Genomic DNA, 22,979 nt, shown 5'->3' with positions numbered 1-22,979 from the left:
ACAGTCCCCTCCAGAGCGCATGTGACAACAAAGCAGGCTAGCAGTGGGGGAGCAACCAGAGCTGTGCTGTGACACTCAGTGGCATGTTGATGAGTTTGCAGGTCACTGGCGGTCAATGGGCCCCCCATGGCCCCACTCCTAGTCCCCTGGCCCCTTGTGTTTCCCTCTCAGTACACACACACAAAGGGACGCTATTGGCACAGGGCCACATTTCCAATGTGCTCCTCAGCAAGAGAACTAGGAGTCCTCTTACAGACATGTTTGTCCTTTGTAATGTATGTTATGAGCAATGACCACAAATGCCTGAAAGACAGCAGAGAGAAGGCCTCATGCAACTATTAGTGATCTGTGACTTCACTAACACGTGATAATGTTTTCCTCAAAACCCTCAATAATTTGAGGTTATGATATTTTTTTTATGACATCCACCCATAAAGAGGGACTTATGCTACTAATACAGACTCCTCCTCCTACTACTACTACCACCATTACTACGAGTAGTACAACAGATGGATGTGCCTTAAGATTAAAATTGGCAAACATCAAAACAGTAGTGCCCAGTATTCTCCAACTGCAATGTAGGTTCCAAGTAATATTGTTAAGAATTTTTCAGTAACATTAGTTCAATTTAAAGTGTCAGGAGAACCAAGCTGGTCCTGACACTGCCTGACTCCATTCATGGCTTTTAGTGACACTCCACAGACATTTTAGACAAGCAAAATGGGTGATATTGTGCCGTGACAGAAGTGAAAGAAGGAAAGCTGATTCTGTTCTGTGCTGCCCGATAGCTCGTGCCATTGCCTACAGTGAACCTAGCTGCTGTTCAGATGGAATTCAGACAGGGAAAACAGGCAACGATGTAGACGAAAGAAGGACCCCAACTGGCCTGGACTATGTTCGCAGGACTGTCCTGGTGGAGGTATGAGACCTGATATTGATAAATGTCACTTTATAAGGGAAGACTTGCTTTGTATATTGTAGTAATTATTGTATATAATAATGTATACCACTTTTCCTTATTCTTTCTTTTTTCTGTGACATCTTTCTCTTCTCCTCATCCTCCTTGCAGCCAGAAGGCCTACCCAGAGAATACACCTACAGTGTCTTCTTCTGTCCCAATGGTCAGTGCAGACACATTTTCCTCCATTATGTATTGATATACTGTATTATTATATTATATTCATATTCAAGAAATTAATGGAACCCCATAGTTTTCCAGCTGTATCCATTCCTTAGTTACACTTCTTAAATGTATTTATGCATAATATCTATACCAGTACATTATTAATACCGCAAATTTAACTAACCCTAAGTGCCTGAGTGTATTATGTATTTTTCATTGTCAGAGAGGATCCACATTTCCACCCCCAACAAGTATGAGTATCAGTATGTGAAAAAGCCCGCCAGGATGAACCAGTTCCAGGTTGCAGTGAAGACCCACAACGATGCCCATTTTGCTCTCTCTGCCAGCCCCCATGACAGTGCAGAGATGCTAGAGATCGTACTAGGAGGAAGGCAAAACACTCGCTCCTGGATCTCCTTGGGCAAGATGGGCGAGCCCCTGGTCAGTGCCAACACACCAGGCATCCTCTCCTGGGACGAGTTCCGCAGCTTCTGGATCAGTTGGAAGGGAGGCGTGGTACAGGTAAGGAGATAAAGGAACTGTAGAAGAAAATATTCTTGTACAACAGATTTGTGTTCAGATCATGAGTGGGCACTATGAAAAGAGGAGGGTGAAAAAGACTCACCAGGCCATGGGGTCTGTGTGTTAGGAGGACTGGCGCCACTTTTACTGGCTTGCCTTCCGGTAAGGTCACGCTTAACAGGCTGATGTCACTGAGGACACTCTGTGATCCATGGCCTGGTGCTAGCATGGCCCTCTCTGGCTGGCACCATGGTCCCCGGCCCCAGCCCTGGCATTAGCTTTGCACCATTCACCAAAGGCAGCAATTAAAAGCCCGCAGAAGAGCAATGCCTATTACAGTCCAATAGGATTTATTTATTTTCTTGGGGACGATGGCACTTTAGGGTGAATGAGCTGTGGGGCTTGGCCATGCATGGTCTTTGGTTTAATGTGATTACGAAGTTAAACTCTAGTACCAGAGAGGAAATGTTCTCTACATGGGTCTGTTTGTATGTTTTTGTTTGTGATTGTGTGTGGGAGGTGAGTGAATCACACTGGCGTCACTAATACTTGGCAGAGGGACACTATTAGTGCTCAGTGTGAGGGAGTCCGAAAACAGCACCAGTTGCTTTCTAAAGTGGGTTCACTGATTTGTAATGTTTTCTTGTTGACTGCTTTCTATTTCTGTGCAATTCTAGTTGTGTTCTTATCCTTATGGTGAGCAGTTGTGTTACGACTAAAGTGTACGAACAAGAAGAAAATGATGGACTGAAGCGTTTTCCTTTAGCCTGTCTGCATTACTCTCTCCAGGTAGGACATGGTTTACATCCATCCAATGAATCAATTATCCTCAACTCGGCGGGCCCATTCCCTGGACAGGTTTGACTCTTTTATGGCATTTATATACTAGTTCTAGTCATTTCTATTTGGAGATCATTTAAATAATAATGTTATTGTCCATCCAGGTGCGTCACATAGGCTTCTCAACAGGCTGGGGTTCAGTTGGAGAATTCAAGATCTGGAGGAAGGAAGACTCAGATGAGAACCACAATGAGGCCTTCACTCTGGGAGTTCCTCACAACATGGTTCCTGGATCTGAGAGGGCTACTGCATTTATGATTGGTATTACTACCGTATTATTTTTTTTTAAGCGACATTGACTGGTTTATTTTTTCCGTCATAGTCTTATCTACATCCATAAAACTTTGGCTTAAGTAGATCACTCAAGCTTTCATTTAAGTAGAACTAAAATACAGTACATTGTGTGGTGTGAATAACTAATGTCTGTGTGTGTGTATTTTTTTACATGTATCAGGGGATGTCATGGGGCCAACTCTTAATAACCTAGACAAGCTTTTGCGGCTGCCCTTCGGATGTGGGGAGCAGAACATGATCCACTTTGCCCCCAACGTCTTTGTTCTCAAGTACCTGCAGAAGACCAGGCAGCTCAGCCCTGAGGTGGAAAATGAAGCAACTGACTACCTGCTGCAAGGTAATGCAAACTTCCTCCCTAAGCTTTAAAAATACTTTCTCCCGCTCTCTTTACTTAATATCCTGTATCTTTTCGTAAGAAGGTTTTACATATACATGCCGTTGAGATTTGAGTTTGAGTTTTGGACATTTGATTCCTTGTAATTTTAATAATCTGTCTTTTAGTGATTTGTTCTCCCGATGTACTCACTGTAAATTGGTTTGGATATGATTGCCAGCAAAATGTTTAAAATGTAAAGATATTTATTATAAGCGTAGTATCAGTAGCACTAATCAGTTTTAATTCATACAAACTGTTATCTTGGACTACTGGTTTTGGACAAACCTGAATCAGTGATCCAATGTTTGTCACCGAGATGAAGGATGGCCTTTGGTACCACAGATTCCATCTGTCTTTCTCTACAGTCCACTGATGAGATAACAGATGGCATGTTTATCTGAAAGATGCACTGCATTCCCAAATCCCTGCTGACCTCCCTCCAGTTAGCTAGCAGCTTTTTAAAGGTGCTATATGTAATTTTTTTTTTTATCACTACATTGCCAACGTTGGCATTAACAGCTGTTTACTTACCAGTCTAAAGGAAAGTTGCAAGTTCTGCATAAAACTTCATTCCTTTATTTGCCAAGAGTTGTCTCCAGCAGTGGAAAGCAACGCCATTGTTAACTCTTGCTTCTATTTCTATCGCTTATTTCCTTCTACTGAAGTTAGCATGCTAACCGGCTAGCCCTGGCTTATCTCGTCTTGTAATACCACTTTGCAATGCTGAGTGACTGTAGCATCCGGTCTGCCCTCAGTCCAACATGAGAGGATGAAGAAGTAGTGCTGCCCAGAGGGTGTATACTAACTTCTTGTTTTGTAAACGCAACATGGCTGAAGCTCCTGGCAAGCCACCATTAACACCAGCAACACCACCGCCACCTGCTTCTGGTGAGAAACCAGGTTCGGTGGTAGAGAAACCTTACATATAGCACCCTTAAGCAGAAGAAACAAGGCTGTCAGGTAAGCTCTCAGAGGGTGCCATGAATCTCAACAAGTCAAATCCCTTCTAGCCCAACTCTGTTCAAAGTGGTTTCATGCTGAGAGGAAGGAACGTTTTCTAATTCCTGGCAAGTTGTATACTGTTGTTGGGTTTTCTGGAAACTGTTGGAGTCAAGTTTACCTTGGATAATGGATTTTGTTTGTGGAACTGTGGATTTTCTTGACAGAGGAGTCTTGGCCTGGCACTCAATGCTCTAGGTCATGGATTGGAACATGAAGCTGGATGTTTTTACTCAGAGTTACCCAGACCAGTCTTTTCTCCACTTCCTCTGTTTTCTCCACTTACCCATCGTAGTTCACTCACTTTCAGTAACTCTCCCTAGAGTTTTCCTTACGGCTTTACTAGGGGCAGGCAACCCTGCAGAATTGTGTGCATGCTTCGATCAGGTGGCAAAGTCCAAGAGATATTTTGTACCATCCTGACATTAGAAATGACATTAAGGATTACCTTAAACTGGCAGAATAGACTACTCCAAAAAAAGAAGCCAGAAAAAAAAAAAGCAAAATAAAACCCCTAAAGTACAGGAACAAATATACTATTATTTCCATATTAACCAAATGTTGTTTTGTGTTTTTTTTTTTTGTTTTTTTTGTTTTTTTTTTAAGAAAATGTCTTCCTTGTGGTGGAGTCACCCTCTTATATCACAGTGTGGGTCACCTGGACACCGTATCGTAGTTACTCTGTTATAATTGCATAATCACAATGACTAGTGCAAAGCGCTTCATCATGTGTGCAACAACAACAAGGGCATGTCCAAGCACACTTGGTATTTTCGTTCATACAGTTAGGCGCAGCTCTCTATGCACAAAAGAGCTGGGTGAAGTCTACATCATTTGCATGTAGCTCATTGCACCTCTTTTCCCAATTTTGTACTTTGTGCTTTGTGCAGTCCATAAAAATAACAAATGAATGGCCAAGGGGCATTTCAAGGTCAAGACAATACCACATGTTGAAGTGCTGCTTTTGCCAGTCTTTGCACCACCTGTAAAATATAGCCCAGAGTTCAGTCTCACCTTGTTGCTTCTGGGTTCCTCTGCCTGAACTTCAAAGATCACATTATGGAAGAAACTTTGGTTAAAATTGTGAGGCCTTTATAGAACATTAAATACAATTTACTTTAAATTCTTGAGTAAGTTTTTTTTTTTTGAGTCTGTTTTTTAACAAAGTATCTGCAGTGATGGATAGAAAATTTTTCAGTTGGATTTCCTACAGACTCTACAGATTCGACTTGAAAAAATGTGTAAATAAGTTTTGGTATTTCCGAGGAACTGTTCTTGCTGCATGTGTCTCTCCCACCACCTATCCCTCTCTTTATTCTTATCCAGGCTACCAGAGACAACTAACCTACAAACGGCAGGATGGATCCTACAGTGCCTTCGGAGAGAGGGATTCCTCTGGCAGTATGTGGTAAGTCATTGTAGGGGTAAGTGTTGAAGTTTACACAACTCATACCAGCCAAACTACGCTTAGCTGTAGCCACATTCTTCAGCTTTAACTTAGGAACATAGATTACTGGCCAAAGCAATGAAGTTTTTATCAGCATCTCAGTACACTGTACTCAAATTAATCTATTCCTGTTGGTGTGTTTAAATCACTGGTGAGTTTTTCCTTTGAGTGTTTATTTCATGTTTACACTCTCAGGGGGTAGGCAGGCAGACAGAACCATCTCATAATATTTATAAAAGTGAAATCAATGCTCTCAATGGGGAGCTCCACTGCTTGCATTTTGAGGCCAACGCACAATGTGCATACTTCTGGTTGATTTACGAGCTGAGGTGAGTATTATGATATTTAATAGAGCTAACACTGTGAAATAGCAGGTTACATAAACGACAGAAGATCGTAAACAAACTGCATAATTGGATCCCTGAGGTAGGCAAAGCTGTCAAAATTTATTTGCAGTTAATCAGGGTTCATATCCGTCGCACTGAGTGGACTCATGCTGATTTGGCCCCACAGACAAACTCTTAATGCCACTATTGGAGACACTGTTATAAGTTGTCTGGAGCCACCTTTTTTTGACATGGCCTAGAAAATAGAAGTGGTGCATGCCTTTTAATGACTCACTACCTGGGTGTAATTGGTAACATTAAACTTCCATGGAAACCTTGAACACTTCCCTGATGGTTGTGAGAGGATATGAGGATGTAACAAGCAGTGGTTTGGAGTTTTCCTTGGCACCCAGGCCATCAAGTGTGGGTTGTGGGCACAAAGCAGATGTTGAACCTTCAGTAAACCTGCATCAGACACTTTATGAATCCATCAACAACATGTTTGCATCCAAAACAAGCCCAGCTTTTGTTATGGTTCCAGAGTTCACAAGTAAAGCAGTGTATTTACTGCCTGCTTAAAAGCACCCGTAATGCAGTGTTAATGTATTCCAGCTTGTAAAAATGTATCTGAGTGGAAATTGACAGATTCTGTTGAAAAGACTGAACATAATGACAAGGGTTGGCAGTAATGGTTTGGTGTGCAATGCTAGCCATCTCTGCTGCAAAGGCTGTTAACACCGCACAGAGTGGCTGAAAGTTCACTGACTAAATGCAATTCAGAAGAGGAGACACTAAGTGGGTTATTGAGTAGGTTTTTAACCCCTTGCTCCTTTTTATGTGGAGTTGAATGAAAACTGCCTGCTATTTTGCAAATACAGTAATAGAGACTTAAGGGAACTTTGTGGTTGGGTGTGAGTTTGTGCATACATGCATGGGTTTTTATTGTTATACTCTTGAAGACCTTGCACTGACTACATTTATTCCCTAACCTCTGACCCCAACTGTAACCCTTTTAACCACATGCCTAACTGTAAACCTAATCTTAATTTCAACCTTACCCTTAACTCCAAACTTGAACTATAGATTCACTCTTTGGATTTTATAATCTTTCTTTTCATCTTCTACCATTATCCTCAGCAAGACTCATGATGTTTTTACACTCAGACAACATCCCAGCCCTCCGTTCTTACCATATATAGCCCTTTGAAACCTTCATACCATATTTTAAAATACCAGTCCAAGGTGACAGTGCATAAACTCTCTCACAAACCTAGTTAAAAAGACAATTTTCTAATAAAGGAAGCTTTCAACTTTCCTTATGTTCTTACATATTACCTAACAGAGAAAGATCTGTTTTCAACTAAAATAAAAAATTGCTTTTAGCAAACTTGTCAAACGTTTGCTCCCTCCTTTTATAATTATCTTTAAGAGTGGGGCAGTGTATTTTTCATTTTCTCTGACAGTCTCAGTCCTTGGCTCTACAAGTTGAGGCTGGCATGGCATTTTTGTCTGCCCTAAGACTGATCTGACAGCGTAAGCAGGGTTGGGGGCTGAATACCAGAGATTGAAAGTACTGATATCTGCTTCTGTATTAACCTAATATCTATTTCATACCTGTGCCAAAATGGCAAGCTAACGTTTCTTTCTTTCTTTTGCTATAGCTTGGCTATAGAGTCATTGTAGAGTTGTGTATTTGTAAAAATAAATCCCTCCATGGTTTTTATGTTTTCTAAATATTAAATCATGTAGGCTTGTCACAAAGCTGTCCTCCACAGACAGCGAGAAATGATCAGCCACAGGGAAACATTTGTTAACATTTTACTAGTGTCTTTATTTAATTTCCCCAATTTGATCGCAATAGTGGCAGCAGTAGCACCTAATCCATGATTTCATCCCTAACTCTAACCCCTCATTAGCAATATTTTGTCGTAGTCCAGTTTAAGTAAGGCACCTCTGGGAGCTTTCTGAAACAACACGCCAACAGCGTCTCAATACTTTAATGCAAAAAAATACTTAAAGAGGAGTCAGGAACACTTTCTCCAAGTCTAACTCATAACATTCCCCTTTAATCTTATCAACCTAGGCTATATCATGAAGCACATTCATGTATTGTCTTTAAAAAAAAACTTCAGATTTACCCTTTGAAGTATGGAGCTGGATAAGGGTAGCTCAGAGAGGGGATCTGGGAGTGAGAAGTAAGAAAACTGGAGAAGGAAAAAGTGATAGGGGAAGAATCAGGAGAGGGTGACCCCAGCCAAGGGCCGAGTGGTGGAAGCGAGCCTGTTTAGTGCTTCCTTCCTTCCCCAAACTAAATCACATTTACACTTTTCCCAGTACCTTTCCCCGGGGCCCGACATTAAAGCCTGTGACACGATATTACTTAACATTATAAAAATTCCAACAGGCTTGCAGCTTTGTCCCTAGTTTTGTCTCTGGGGAGGAATAACATCCAGGTTTCAGCCAGGGAAGATTTAATGTTTTGCTTTATGAGAGCAAAGTTCTTTTTTCCCTACTCATCTCCCCTGGTGCTCTTAGTTGGATTGTGCTCTCACTTATGAGCTGCGTTGAGAAACCAGAGCATGACCTGTTTGTTTATTTCTTCATTTCCATCTTGTGTTTCTTTCTTTTTATGGTAAGCAGCTTGCCTCATCCTATAAGTCAGTTGTGGTCAAGGGTGCTGTAATGGAATGTCATGCTGTCAGGAGTTGTTCAAAGACTGCAGCTTTCGACCACTACCGGGAGGTCTGTTGTTTATGGATGAGTGTGTGTTTATTAGCTCAGCCGTGTCCCCTAGGGCTGACCTTGGCCTTTCTCTGTGATTCCCCTGGTCCTTCTACACCGTGGCCCACTAAAACCACAGCTCATAAACTTTCAGTTGCACTCCCAGGCCAGCCAGATTCACAACCTTCGTCCCTGGGATCTGTGTTTGTATAAGTTGCGGAATGCTTTTGGGGAATCTCCGACTCACATGCAGAAACATACTTGATTGGCCTGTGTGAGATTTCACATTCTCAAGAGCACAGCTGCCACATCCTGTAGCGGTGATCAAACCCTGCCGCACCCATCTTCTCCCCTCCTCACTTCCTCTCTTTTCTTTTTCCATTTCATCAGATCCGTCTATACATACCAGTCTTCTTGACAAAAACATCCCTCCATCTACACTCTTTACTATCAGCCTCCCTCCTCATCTGTTGACAGACTTAAAAAGTGTGACCAGTTGAAAAACTTCTCACTCTGCTGAAAAAGTGATTGCTTTCAAATTCTTGATAGTTAGCTATTTTTTGGGATGTGCCAGCACATGTTTTAAAGAATCTTTGATTATCACCCCTCTCTTATCTCCTTCCCTTTTCCTTTACCCTCACCCATTTTTATCTGTCTCACCCCTCCACCTCCATTTCTCCTTCCTCTAGGTTGACAGCGTTTGTGCTGAAGTCTTTTGCTCAGTCTCGGGGTTTCATCTTCATTGACCCCGAGGAGCTTCGGGCAGCCAAGTCCTGGCTCATAAAACATCAACGGGATGATGGCTCTTTCCCTGCCATGGGACGCATCCTCAACAAAGACCTGCAGGTAAGCCTGTGTCTAATTGGATGTGGGACGAGGGTGGAGTTAAAAGCAGAAAAAATCTTGATGAACAAGAGGGATTGGTTCTTCCTCCCTGGGACAATGAAACTATGGATTGGGACTGGACTATCAGGGTGGCATTCTTTAAACTTATTGTATAAATCTACATCGCTCTGTATGATTATGTTTTCAGTGTGTTTGTGTGTCAGGTGAAAGCTAATTTTGCAATGTTGCTGAGTTGTTGTTTACTACACTGCCTTTTCAGGAGGCAGAAACCTTCGAACTCAGTGCCAACCCCTTAGCTGCCTTAGAATCTATGGGATTTAATGAGATGAACTTTTGAATGAAATATTCTTCAGACTTCTGCAAATATGACGAGGTGGAGAACTCTACGATGTGAAAGTAAATGAAAGCTAATGTGTGATTTTGTCCACAGGGAGGGATACATGGGAAGATCTCACTTACAGCTTATGTGGTAGCAGCTCTCTTGGAGACAGGGATAACCACAGAGGTAAGCAGTCAGGCAAAACAGTAGGTCACTGCAGTCTGTGCCTCTCACACCACAGTCGCTCCTCAGAGTTGAGCTTTCGATGGACCAAATAGTGTTTAATTTGGCAGTACTTAAACCCACTGAAAAAAAAAACGAATTAAAATGTTCCACTTTGCCACACTGAATGCAGTGCTGTAAATTTCAATTTATGATTTCAGTGGGTTAAAAGGAGAAGGTCTTATAATCGTGAATAGCAACACATAGTGCGCTACATGTCCCTCTTAAACCACTTACTCCTGTAGCCCATCCTACTAGCCTGGGTCGTGTGTGGACGTATCGCTGCATTCCTGATAGTGGTGAAGATGGATGTGCTGGCAGTCAGCCTACTCATATTTATTATGCCCCAGTGCTGCTAATCTAATATCTAATCACGTTTTGGACTACTTCAAAAGATTTTGGCTGACATGTAGAGACAATTGAGTCCCATTAAAGACACCTAGGCTGCATTCCTCCCTTTATTCTCTGTTTTTGGCTTGCTTTTCGTTACTCTCTTACTAGTAGCCATCCTTAATAATATATCAACTTCACCATGTGTGCTGCTCAGTCAAAGATATTGGAAAGGGAAGAGTTACAATAAAATTCTGCCAGAGTGTCCTTAGCTTGTATTGGAAATTCCTGCAACATATAAGCCGCTAAACATCTGATTGTCTTTGTCTTTGCTCTCCATTTGTTCACATAGTTTGCTCTTTATTTAGCATTTCCTCTCCCTGGCTCCTCTCCATCCGTCTGTCTCTCCTCGTTTCCTCTGCTATCTATCCCAAAGGGCTTCTTCTGAGAATCTGTCCTTTTACAACTGATAAAAACTGAAAAGGTATCCTTCACATCAAAGCAGAAACTCCATCCCCCTTCCAATTTCACTTAATTAAAAGATGACTGCTGCAATTACAGTGAGTGGCTCTGGAGACCTATCATCTCATGAATGAGAGGGAAGGTCACATCTGCATGAGATGAAAGTAAACTGTCAACTTTTTAATGGCCAAAATGAATGTTTATTCAATAACTGTATCTAAGCAGAAGAGAGGGTTGTGAGTTTGGACAGGGCGGCCTCTAAACAGTTGAACATGGACAGAAATGTTGATGACAGTGTGTGTGTATATGTCTCTCTGTGTGTGTGTGTGTGTGTGTGTGTGTGTGTGTGTGTGTGTGCGTGCGTGCGTGCGTGCGTGCGTGCGTGCGTGTAATGTCATGTAAGGGGCATATCTAATGATCCCTGTGGGGGGAATTAGATTGCAGCGGCAGATAAGACAGAATATAATACAAGGAAAAGGTCACTACTGTACAAAAATGAAAGAAACTCTATCTTCTGGATACAGCCATCGCACCACCATTCACAATTTTCAGTTTTATCAGATGAGTTCACTGCTTTTTTTCAGCGGTATTTTGCACTGTGGCAAAGCTTCTGTCAAAACCATTCTGAACTGTCATTTTCCCAGTGTAAACATTCAGTCTACATGGTATGTGTGTGTGTGTGTGTGTGTGTGTGTGTGTGTGTGTGTGTGTGTGTGTGTGTGTGTGTGTGTGTGTATAAATATATATATATATATGTATTTACATATATAACAATATATTTGGGAGCACCATAATAAAGCAAACTGTAAGTAAAGTTTTGAATGCTGTTTTATTATTTTAACCAGTTACTCAATGTATTACTTGGATGTGAATGTGTGCGACACTGGTGGGAGAAGAAATATACATAAATGTGTTCAGGTGTGCAAATTTGCAGCAAATATGCTACTCATGTGACTATTCAGAGAAAAACTGAGTTTCCCAGAAATGTCTATTTTTTAATTTGGTACAACAATACCGAAACAGAAAATTCTGTTTTGCAAAGTCCATCTCAGACACGTCTTATAAGCTGTTGATCATTACCACTACCACATGTTCATCTGTTTGTCCCGTCTGATCCAGGAAGAGAAGGTGGCAGTGGCCAAAGCCAAGGATTTCCTGGAGAGCAACACCTACTCTGCCGATGACCCTTACACCACAGCCCTGTCTGCATACGCCTTGGCTCTGCTCCGCAGCCCTTACGCTCCGCTGGCCTTGCGCCGCCTCAACCACATGGCCATCACTCAAGGTACTGCCACACTCATCACTGTGAGCAACATGATTAACAAGTCACTGGAGGCTCGTTCATTCAGTGCTAAGTACTGGACAACAGATGTATGAACAGGTGACAAGCAAAGACCAGATGCTGAATGAAAGTGGTTTGTAAACAACAAGACTAATGCACCAGAAAAAATCACAGTGACAAGATACTGAAATGTAGAAATAAATGGATAATTTCTTTGATCCGGTCTTTGCAACAGCACAAAAGAGCTACAGAAAGGAGTGAGACAGAAGATATAGGACAGAAACAACTGTGAAAGTAGCTGCTTTAGTCCTCAGCAGTAGTTGGATTCACTCCTCCCTTTCCCTTTCTTTTTCTTATCTCATTTTTGGTTTCCTTTTGCCATTTCCTTCTCTTCCTCTTGACTGAAACTTTCTGCAAGTTTTTGCAGATTCGACTTGAGTTGAGGGGAATACAAAAAGGTTCTTATTTGATCACGGTCATTTTATTTGCCAAGTACAATGAAGGTACAGGGATTGGTTGCATAGTTGCTGAAAGATTCACACAATTAGGATAATGATACAATGAGTCATATGATACAGGATGTTCCACTTGCACCCTATCTGTCTTTATCTCACTTTGTCTCTGCAGATGGACTCACCCACTGGAGTCTGACAGGTAGCACTATGACGGATGAGGACACATTCATGGGCTTCAGTGATGGCCTCTCTCAGTCAGGTATACTTTACATCCATTAATATAACCTCTCTACTGGAAATACCTGATACCCATTCCTTTAATTCCCCAAAATAAAATGCAGAGTCCGAATAAGAATCTTCACAATCAATTCTTGTTTTTTCCCAGTGGTGTCAGCAGAGGTGGAGATGACAGCCTATGGTCTACTGACCTACACCCTCCTGGGGGATGTGGCTTCTGCCTTGCCTGTGGTCAAATGGCTCTCCCAGCAAAGGAATGCCTTGGGTGGCTTCTCCTCCACACAGGTAGCCCTATTTCTCTGGCTTCTCCTCTCTTTTGGACCACACACTTATAGCATTAATAATGTAAAATTGACTTTTCTTTTTCTTCAATCGTCCTCTGCCAGGACACGTGTGTGGCTCTGCAGGCTCTGTCAGAATACGCCATCCTGTCCTATGTGGGAGGAGTCAACCTCACCATCTCACTGGCCTCCACCAACCTCGACTTCCAGGAAACCTTTGAACTCAACAGGGACAACAAGAAACTCCTTCAGAGTGCCAAGGTAATCGCATCCAAGGAATACAGTGAATAGTATAAATCCTTGGTGTTGTTGTTTTTTTATGGCAGGGCGGCTCCTTAGTGTTTTTGTGTGCAGATGAGGCACGCTTCAAATTGTTTGTCTAGGTTGACAGCATGTTATCACCATTAATTGTAAGTTCTATTGACAACTGCCAGTACTTCAGAGAGGAAATTTCACTTAAGGGAAACCCCTGCCTTTTAACGCAATTTAGAAACTTTTCCCTCTTGATTACAGTGATGATGAACAACTATGTACCCCAGCCAACCTCTGGCATTGAACATTAATCTTGATGTTTCCATGTCCGGCTGTTTAGTAGCCAGAACCTTTTAACACTGCCAAACCAAACCAGGCTGGATTTCCCAAAAGCACCTAGTTGCTCTGTTGATTTAATAGCTGTGTTTTATTGGCCTGTTTGCCCACACATTACAAACTTGACAGTCTGGGCGCAAGCTACCCTTGGCCAGGACACTGTGGCGCTTGGTCAACGCTGTTGTGTGCGTATAACAGCTCTGTGACCTAGAGTGGTTCAGGTGAGAGTGCGGTACATTCTCTCTGCCGGGCATGTTCCTCCGCTGTGATTAGTGGTGTCAGCTTAATTGGGGGCAATTAAGCCCTGCTGGTTAGTAGCCAGGGAACCACTAGTGGCAGTGCAGCAGCCTACAGCATTCATTCACTTGATAAATGACTCACTCACCTCTCCTTGCCCCCTCTGACTCTCTTTGTTTCTTCTCTTTCTTTTGTCTCCCTCTTTTTTTTCAGATCCCCAGTATCCCCACAGGCCTTTTTGTGAGCGCCAAAGGAGAAGGCTGCTGTCTCATGCAGGTATTGTAGTACTACACACACAAGCTTACACAGACAGACACATTTGCAGTCTTGAACATTGCCCAAAAAGGAACTGTAATGTTATGCTTACTGCGCTGGCTCACAGCAAGAATCTCCCTGCAGGGGAGAGTCAGTTGCTGTCGCCCCATAATGCCCAAATTCCTCCCTGTAAATTGGAGTAATCTGGTAGAGTTTAGCCGGTTGTTTTGGAATGTGTTGATCATTCCTGTTGATTTCTGCAGTCCCCTGGACAGGATGCTCTTTACTTCTACCTTTTCACAGACAAACAAAAACTTTTTTCATAAACAGTAGGAGTCATATTTCGTCTTTGTTGGATGATATTCTGTCCTCTCCCCTTATCGACCATGTCTAAACGTTTGTCTGGTTTAAAACCAAAAAAGGCATGAATGAAAAAGCGTGCGTGATCAAAGTTGGAAGTTTACATCCTGTTTGCAGAAACCTGTATGTGAGATACGACTTGATTTGATGGAGGCAGACCCAGATAGAGCAGCGGATGTTGTGTTCTACCGTGCAGTGCCTGAAACGTCTTCCAACTTGTTCTCCTCAGCAAGTTTCTCACACACAAACACACAATTTCTTTCTTTACACCTCTCTCCCTCTCTACTTTCCCTCCATCCACACCTCTTTGTGCGTCAACACACCTCTCTGACAGCCCCTCAGGCCAGCAGCACCTGGGCTCTAATGAAATACAAGAACAGGGCTATCAAAGAAACCTGCCTGTGTATGTGTTTGTAGACACGCTGTATGTCATGAGTATACGTCCTGTGCCTCGGGATTATTATTTAGTAGGTTTGCAAAGGTCTCAAATCACACTGGATGATTTATTCAGAATTTGTACAGTTCTGGCAATAATAATCTTCTGTGAAATTAAAAAGAGTGTCAAAGCAGTGAGTTGTCCTCAGGCTGAAATAGTAGTCTGCTGAATGCATGTCTTGTGTCCAGTGAATATGATTTGTGGTTTATGCTTTAAAGTGCTGCCTAAGTCTTTTTTTTTTTCCCCCCGCTTTTCTAGTTTTTTCAAGGCCGGAGGTCCTAAATATTTGAACTCTTGAGTAGTTTGTTGCCAATCTTTGATGCCAAAACTTGTGTCTTTCATATAGCTGTCAAAAATGTCTTTAATTAATTTTTCTTTCTTCATACAAAAATATTGTTTTACAAAATAGCTTCCTCAAAGGAAGACCTGCTTTGATAGCAGACATTGTGACAAACCATCAGCTCTGTGTCTCTATGTCAGAACTACACGCGGTGTCTGCTTGTTATTAGTTATATCCTCATAGGAAAAAATAAACCTACAACCACTGAAAGGCGAATATTGGGAGTACCAGTTCAAGACCTAATGTCCTAAAACTTGTCGTGGCATCAAGGAAGAAGTGAGTCACCACAGTCAGTAAGATTCATCCCCTGGGAACCATAAATGTCTGAACCAAATTTCATGGCAATCCATCCAATGTTTGTTGAGATATTTCACTAAAAGACAAAAACGTCAGCCTGCTTGTGGTGCTAATGGAAAAGATGGAGAATTAGCAAAGTCAGTAGGCTGGGGACCATAAATGTCTCTACAAAATTTCATGGAAATTCATCAAATAGTTGTTGAAGTGTTTCAGTTTTGACCATTTTACCAGGCAGGGATTGCAAACCACGAAACAACCAAGACAGTGAAAGTAAATATCAATTCAGTGGGCACAGGACAGTCCTGTCAAAGTGAGTGTTTGTGAAAAATCTAATTTCATAGCTGAGTACCATGATTACAAAAACCTGTCCACCTGTATTTTTTTCCTTTCGATCCAGTCAGGCTGCTCAATTTGAGCATTTAAAGTCTCAGTTTCATGGATAACATTCCTCCCACTGCTCTCGTTCTGTATCTATAGATTGATGTGTCTTACAACGTACCTGACCCAGTATCCAAGCCAGCCTTCCAGCTCAAAGTGGACCTGAAAGAGCCTTTTCAGGAGCGACACCTGCAGCCCCCCTCCTCCTCCTCATCTTCCCGTCATCCTTCCTCGCGCTCCCGCAGCCGTGCTGAGAACCGCTCTGAGCTCAACCGGAAGCGCCGGGCACCCATCGATGACGATGACCCAGCAGCCCACCAGGACAAAATGGACTTCCACATCTCCCTAGAAGTTTGTGCCAGGTAGAACACTTACTCTGTGTACAAATAAAGAAGTGGGATTTTGTGCTCAGCTCTACTGCTCTCAACAACCTATCTTCATCCCGACCACAACGCTCTGTCTAGGTGGCTCCATTCAGGCTCGTCCAACATGGCTGTCATAGAAGTTCCCATGATTTCCGGTTTCCGAGCAGATGTCGAAAGTCTAGAAAGGGTAAGTAATCACATTAACACGCAAGCATACACTTTGCCAATAGTTTAGAGACTGTACATCATTGTAGTCATACACAGATCCATATATACCAATTGGCTATTGTTGTTGATCATGCTGGCTCAGAGATTGCTAGACAAGTGGTGCAAGTAGTCAGGCAAGTGGCCAAACCAGAAGATAGGTAGAAAGAAAGGCAGATCCATCCACATCTGGAGGCCATTTAATGAAAAGCAGTATGTCATGGAATTTATCTGAGTCCCGTTTCCTTTGGAGACCCCGGACTCACGTGTACATGTTCAAACCCACACAGGATGCCTCCTTAAACAAACACACACATACTTTGGATATGAAGCATTATCCCTGTGGTATAGTGGAACGTGTTTTGATATAAATATTTGTCGGAGCAGGAGGGAGTCCATGATTTACCTGACATTCCCTTCATTTGTTGTTTAAAGTTGTTGTTCAGAACAGCTCCCGAAGGTTTCCTTCAAATGGGGACAGGTCCTCTAAGCACGGTGTCTTTTGTACACGGGCAATGTAAAGTATTTCATATGGCTGTACGTGTGGGCATGTGTTCGAAATTTTCACGGTCACCAGAGTGATCATTAAGATGAGGGTCCTTTTATGGTGGTTTTTTAGGTATGATGAGAGAAAGCCCAGCCAGCTCAGGCCCGTGGACTTACAATGTCTCAGGGTCAGAGGCCACCGGGCCTCTCTGGGCCTTCAAGACCAAACACACTCTCACCTCACTGGGCCTCATGAGGTACAGACTTACAGAACACTTGTATACTTTACAAAGGACAGAGGAAAGAGACGGATATACTGTAATAAACACAGGACTGAATTAAAGGAATAGTATGGGTAATATATATGGGTGAATTTAGAAGTGGCTACACTGATGGAGAGTGAGAGAAAGTGAATGTAAATCTAAAGGCTGGATCCAGGTCAGCTCCCCAGCCACCCATCAGAAGCTTGTCCCTCATTACTAGACAGTTATAGGATCTTAGTCTGCAGGCTTCCACCTCTAAAAGAGCCACCTCTCTGGCTACCTGGGGAGATGTTAAACACGCACACACATACATGCACACATATACTGCTGAGAGTGTGTCACTTGAGGCTGACCTGAATTGTAGTGGCTAACAAGCTCAGTTTACACCCCTGCTGGCCTCCCTTGGAGTTTTACTGCTGCCTGCCCGACTTCCACTTACATTCCTCAATTTATGGTGGCAGGCTTGGCTTCTACAGTCATGTCTAGTTGCTTTCATGGATGCTGTAGTCATGAATGATTAGCCCGGTGACTGACTGGGAGCCACCACAGCCATAGCTTCTTATCAGCCAATATAATGAGCTTTGTTTAACAACCCAGAACACACTGTGGGTATAACATTGAAGCTATGGGAGTTCATTGACAGTTTTTAGTTGCTAAATCGAAAAACAATGCTTTTGTAAACAGAGACCAATTGTATAGTGTGTGTGTTTGAGAGAGAATGTGTGCGTGTGTCTCGGTGGCGCCAGCTCAGGCTGAGCGCCTCATAAACCCCTGCTGTCAAAAGGCTGCCACCTTTGACAGAATGAAAAATCCCCCTGTGGGGGGAATTAACTCTGCTGGCTCTCTATACACACTCCCAAATTGCAGTAAACAGCTTCCTCATTACTCATTCATACACTTATATTTACTAGAAATGGCCATGCATGTCTAACCCAACTATGTATTTGTGCACGGGGTTCACAAAATACCAGACACTCACTTAGTATACAACTCTGATCAGGTGATCCCAGAGGAAAGTTATGATCCCTTGTTGATTTCAACTAATATTAGCCAAGCCAAATCCATTATTGGCAACCTGTACATTTTCCAACCCAGCCGTCATGTCATGGTAGATTGCAAATGGTTTGCACTGCAGTTGTGGTTCACAGAGCACAGTCAAATGCAGACCATGTGGACTCTGACAGGGTGGTAAGGGCACTGTACAAAATATTGTGTTTATACTTCAGTCATAAACTTTACATGTAGGCAAAGGGAAGTACACCAGTCAAAAGAATTATGACAGTTAAGATCCAGGATTGTGCAAAATGGGATGCTCCTTAGTATCAACATGTCCAAATGGCTTGTGGGACCATTAGGACATGTTAATCCAAGGCTACTTTAGTTAAACCTGGGTTTTTGTTATTTGTTTAACACTTTATATTTAATCTCCTGTTAATAGTAAACCCTGATTAGCATGAGGTGGAGCTGTCCAGTCCGCTGTGGTGCTGATTAATGTCCATGTCCATGTCCATGGCAACTACATACACTCAGTTGGTAGTTGATTAGGTACACCTAGCTTAAACGAACACACTCTAAAACAGCAGTCCTGCAGTAAATCCTACCCTCATGAAAATTGTAATGTTCAGTTTTTGTCAAAACTGTTTTAGAGAGATGTTGATTCAGGTTCATGGTCAATTTTTGGAGGCTGTAGTTTGCGGTGCTGTCGAAATGCATTCATCATGTGTTTCTATTATTTTGTCCACAGTATTCATATCAATGAGGGTAGGTTAAAAAACAAAAACCCCTCTCATTTTAAATGAAGATGCTTGCATGTTATTTCTTCAGCTGGTTTCCAGCACTAGGTTTTCACAAAGTAACTGTTGTGATGGATCTCATTAGTATTAAAAAAATATTTCCCACCATAAGGCTTCACCATGGAAATTAATGACGCAAAAACCACAATATTCCAAACCATTTCCAGGACTAAGGCAAGAAAATCTACAAGTTTGACTTTACACAGCAGATTTGCTACAGTCCAGTTCTGTTTGAGTGTTTTTCTACATACTGAGCCCGGTCTGCTTGTTTCTTCCTCAACAGCTGCTGATGGATAAGAGAGTGGGTCTAAAGAGATATGAGCTGAATGGGAGAAAAGTGTTGTTCTACTTTGATGAGGTGAGTTTAATCCAGACTCCTCACTGCCGTGTCAGTCAGGGGTGTGCACATGTGAAAGCATACTGTAGTGATGGAGGATGAGGAGAAAGGTTTTCATCAATGTTTGCACATGGTTGGGGAGTATTTTGAGTGTGTATTAATGTCCATATTTGCAACTGTCTTTGTTTGCATGTGTTTCTGGGTGTTTTTTAAGTATTTTTTTTTCTGTGTTTGCCACCCCTTCTTAGATTCCCAGCCAATGTATGACGTGTGTGGCCTTTCAAGCTGTCAGGGAATACATTGTGGGCAAGACAGCGCCTGTTCCGGTCAAGATCTATGACTACTACGAACCAGGTGTGCCTCTGATGAATATTTTAAGTACTGCTCTTTAAAGAGTTACAAAGCAGGAAAAACGTCCAACTCACCATGATTTATGAAGTGGCTTCTTTTTTTGTGGAAATTGGAATTTTTTTTTAAGTTTATGACCTAGTCATGGTGAGCGTCATCATTGTTTTGTCTGTGTGGATGTGTGAACGTGCTGGTGTGGGTCTCTGCTTGCTGTGCAGCCTTTGAGGCCATCCGGTTCTACAACGTTAGCGAGAGCAGTCCACTAGCACGGGAGCTGTGTGATGGACCTACTTGCAATGAGGTGGAGAGTTCAACCAATCAGTGGATAGGTGAGATTTATTCCATACACTTAATGGTACACAGACACCCCATTTCTCTCAGTCTCTTATTTTATTTATTTATGTATTTATTTGTTTGTTTATTTTTGCAGGTTTTGTGCAGGCAAACCAGTGCAACAACGTGTTTGGCTGTCTGGAGGAGAAGCAGTTTGAACGTTGCACTTGCTACAGGGACTGCGGTTATGATGGGGAGCCAGTTTGTGGGTCAGATGGGCAGCTCTACCAGAACCAGTGTCAGATGGAGGTCTTTGCTTGTCGAAATGGGACACGCATCAAGCAGGTTCCACTGTCCCAGTGTTCTCACAGTAAGAGCTCTCTCATCGCACAACACCTGACATTACCTGGACTTCGGGCTTACTTCAGTCAGGCTCCATAATTCACTCATGATGCCGCTTGTAGTACTATAACCTGGTTCCAGACGTCTGAATCTCCACCCACATCTCAGATTTGTTCAAAGATTCAAATAGGTCTACCGGTTGGAGAAATAGTCGACCAATCAGAGCGTAGTAGACAGGAGCAGAGATGTGGATTTTATCTTCCTACATATTTAACTATCTATCTGTAGACAGGTGACAAATTGAAGGAAAAACCAGAAAACATGAGTGGAGAAACAATGGGTGCAGATGCTTCCACACATTTGCTCTGCATAGTACAATTAAGCAGTTAACATTCAATCATGCTCTGTGCCATGCATAAAAATACTGAGCAGGTCCAGTTGATTCTGATTTTGTATCAGGATGGCAAGAGGAACAATAGCAAGTGACTCTGACCAAGGGTTCATTGTTGGGGCACCGATGGCGGGAGCTTCAGTCACAGACTGTTCCACTGGCTACTATTTCAATAGGAACAGTGACTAAATTGTTATCTGCATTTAGATCCACGGGAAAGACGTCAGTAAATAGAGTCAGAAACTGTGGTCGACAGCACACGTTTGATGACGGTGATGCTTGTGCTTTAGTGTGATATATAAGGAAAAAAGAAGAGCAAATCCTCCTCAGGTGACTGGAGAACATCCATGTAGGTCATGATCAGACTTCATCTGCAAGAACAGTCCGTCGACAATTATATAGAGAGGGATAATATAGTAGAGATGCAGTGCATAAACCCCTCATTAAAAAAAATGAATGCACATTTGAGATTTCAGTGGTGCTAAAACCACTAAGTCATTCTTCACCAGATTTTCGACACGTGGGCGAGTGCCTGTGTGGCGTACACCAAGACAACAGTACAGGCTTGAATGCTTGACCCCCACAGTGAGCGGGACCAGTGGCTCTGTTACGCTGTGGGGGGCATTTTGTTGGCATGGTTTGGGTCCACTTGTCCCCTTAGAGGAAAGAGTCACTGCAAATCAATACAAAGATTTTTTGATTGATCACCTTTATCTTATGATGAAATATTTCTATCCTGATGGGAGTGGTCTCTTCTAGGATGACAATGCTCCCATCCATAGGGTAGGAGGGGTCACTGAATGATTTTGGACCGATGTGTTAGAAAGCTCTCTCCACCACTATCATCAAAACACAAATTGAAGGAATATCTTTTGGAAGAATGGTGTCCATCCCTCCAGTAGAGTTCAGAGACTTGTAGAATCCATGCCAAGGCGCATTGAAGCTGTTCTGGCAGCTCGTGGTGGCCCAACACCTGACTGAGACACTTTATGTTGGGTTTTCCTTTAATTTGTCACCCGCCTATAGCTATATTCATGAAAAACAGTGTCAGAAAAATGGTGACAAATTTGGAAGAGATTGGCACAGTAGTACAAGTTGTTGTAAGTTAGTGGCAGCTTTAAATCTGCATTTTTTTTTTTTTTTGATCAGCGTGAAAAAGTGAATTGCTCCTAGCAACCGATATGGCAGCTTCCAGGTCAACGGAAATTGACACTGGCCGGAGGGATATGTCATACACTACTGATTGGTTAGGGCAAAACAACACAAGAAATTAGCTAACATGAGCAGAATATGAGCATCAGATTGAATGAAATGATGTTAAATGAAATAGCAATTCAGCCTAATTATCATGCGAAAAACAGCTAGACTTGGATGAAAATGATCTCTTAGATGTCTACTACACCTTTCACTTTATTTTGAAACAGCCACAATCTCATACTACTATTTCTTACCAAATCTTGCTGTGTGCACCCACCGTTATTCCAGTGAAATTTAGAAGTTTTGCCAAGTCACTGTATTCAAGCTAATATCTAGTGTATAGTGTTTATTTATAGAGTAGGTGTACCGTAACTCACAGACACTGACAGCATATCCCAAACCTTTTGTTCCACTTAGAAGAAACAACAGTTTTTCTGTGACCGTATGTTCTTAGGAACTCTTGTGACCTTGTGTATTTTACTAGAGACAGTTGTTTGACTTTTTTGCTATCAATACCAGTGTGTAATCGTCCAAATGTCCATTGCACATGCATCTTTTTGTATGTCTGTTCATGTCTATGCTCATCTGTGTATGCCATGATCTGAGCTGTGGAAACAGATGTTCAGGTGTTGAGCTGATTACTGGATGAGTTTTCTGAGGAGAGCTACACGCCGCAACCCCCCCTCCCCTCTCGCTCTCTGCTGTATTACAGGGCTCTGTCCAAATGACAGAGTGCTTTTGTCCAGCCCTTTGAAATCCTTGTCACATTCCTTTCCGACGCACAGCCCAACAACAAAGGAGCCTTCATGTTGTGGAGCAGATTGGGAAAAGACATAGACAAAACTTTGGTGGGAAAAGACCTCGGTTTGTGCCAAGTGGTTCATGCTGTGTAGATTATCAAAAGAATCGTATTTTTGTTTAGCGCTCCCTGAGCGTGTTTGTTTGTGTATGGTTGTGCGGGGGACATTCATGCCACCGTTTCCCCGATTCGAAAAGGAAAAAGATAT

At 42.4% G+C, this 22,979-nt stretch overlaps 1 protein-coding gene across 1 annotated transcript in view; it reads left to right on the top strand.

Annotated features, from left to right (window-relative positions):
* Positions 1-22,979, top strand: part of cpamd8 (C3 and PZP like alpha-2-macroglobulin domain containing 8) — a 44,941-nt gene that overhangs the window by 15,722 nt on the left and 6,240 nt on the right. The window contains exons 22-41 of the mRNA XM_040129682.1: positions 789-919; positions 1,070-1,121; positions 1,347-1,645; positions 2,435-2,503; positions 2,590-2,746; positions 2,940-3,116; positions 5,481-5,562; positions 9,338-9,494; positions 9,925-9,999; positions 11,947-12,112; positions 12,737-12,823; positions 12,950-13,086; positions 13,188-13,343; positions 14,121-14,183; positions 16,073-16,335; positions 16,438-16,525; positions 19,368-19,442; positions 19,670-19,775; positions 19,988-20,098; positions 20,200-20,412. Of these exons, the coding sequence (XP_039985616.1) occupies positions 789-919; positions 1,070-1,121; positions 1,347-1,645; positions 2,435-2,503; positions 2,590-2,746; positions 2,940-3,116; positions 5,481-5,562; positions 9,338-9,494; positions 9,925-9,999; positions 11,947-12,112; positions 12,737-12,823; positions 12,950-13,086; positions 13,188-13,343; positions 14,121-14,183; positions 16,073-16,335; positions 16,438-16,525; positions 19,368-19,442; positions 19,670-19,775; positions 19,988-20,098; positions 20,200-20,412 (2,664 nt within the window). The remainder of the gene's footprint in view (positions 1-788; positions 920-1,069; positions 1,122-1,346; positions 1,646-2,434; positions 2,504-2,589; positions 2,747-2,939; positions 3,117-5,480; positions 5,563-9,337; positions 9,495-9,924; positions 10,000-11,946; positions 12,113-12,736; positions 12,824-12,949; positions 13,087-13,187; positions 13,344-14,120; positions 14,184-16,072; positions 16,336-16,437; positions 16,526-19,367; positions 19,443-19,669; positions 19,776-19,987; positions 20,099-20,199; positions 20,413-22,979) is intronic.

The sequence above is a fragment of the Xiphias gladius genome, chromosome 6 (genome assembly GCF_016859285.1).
Source record: "Xiphias gladius isolate SHS-SW01 ecotype Sanya breed wild chromosome 6, ASM1685928v1, whole genome shotgun sequence".
In the NCBI taxonomy this organism is placed as follows: domain Eukaryota; kingdom Metazoa; phylum Chordata; class Actinopteri; order Istiophoriformes; family Xiphiidae; genus Xiphias; species Xiphias gladius.
This window is presented reverse-complemented; position numbering and strand designations above follow the sequence as displayed.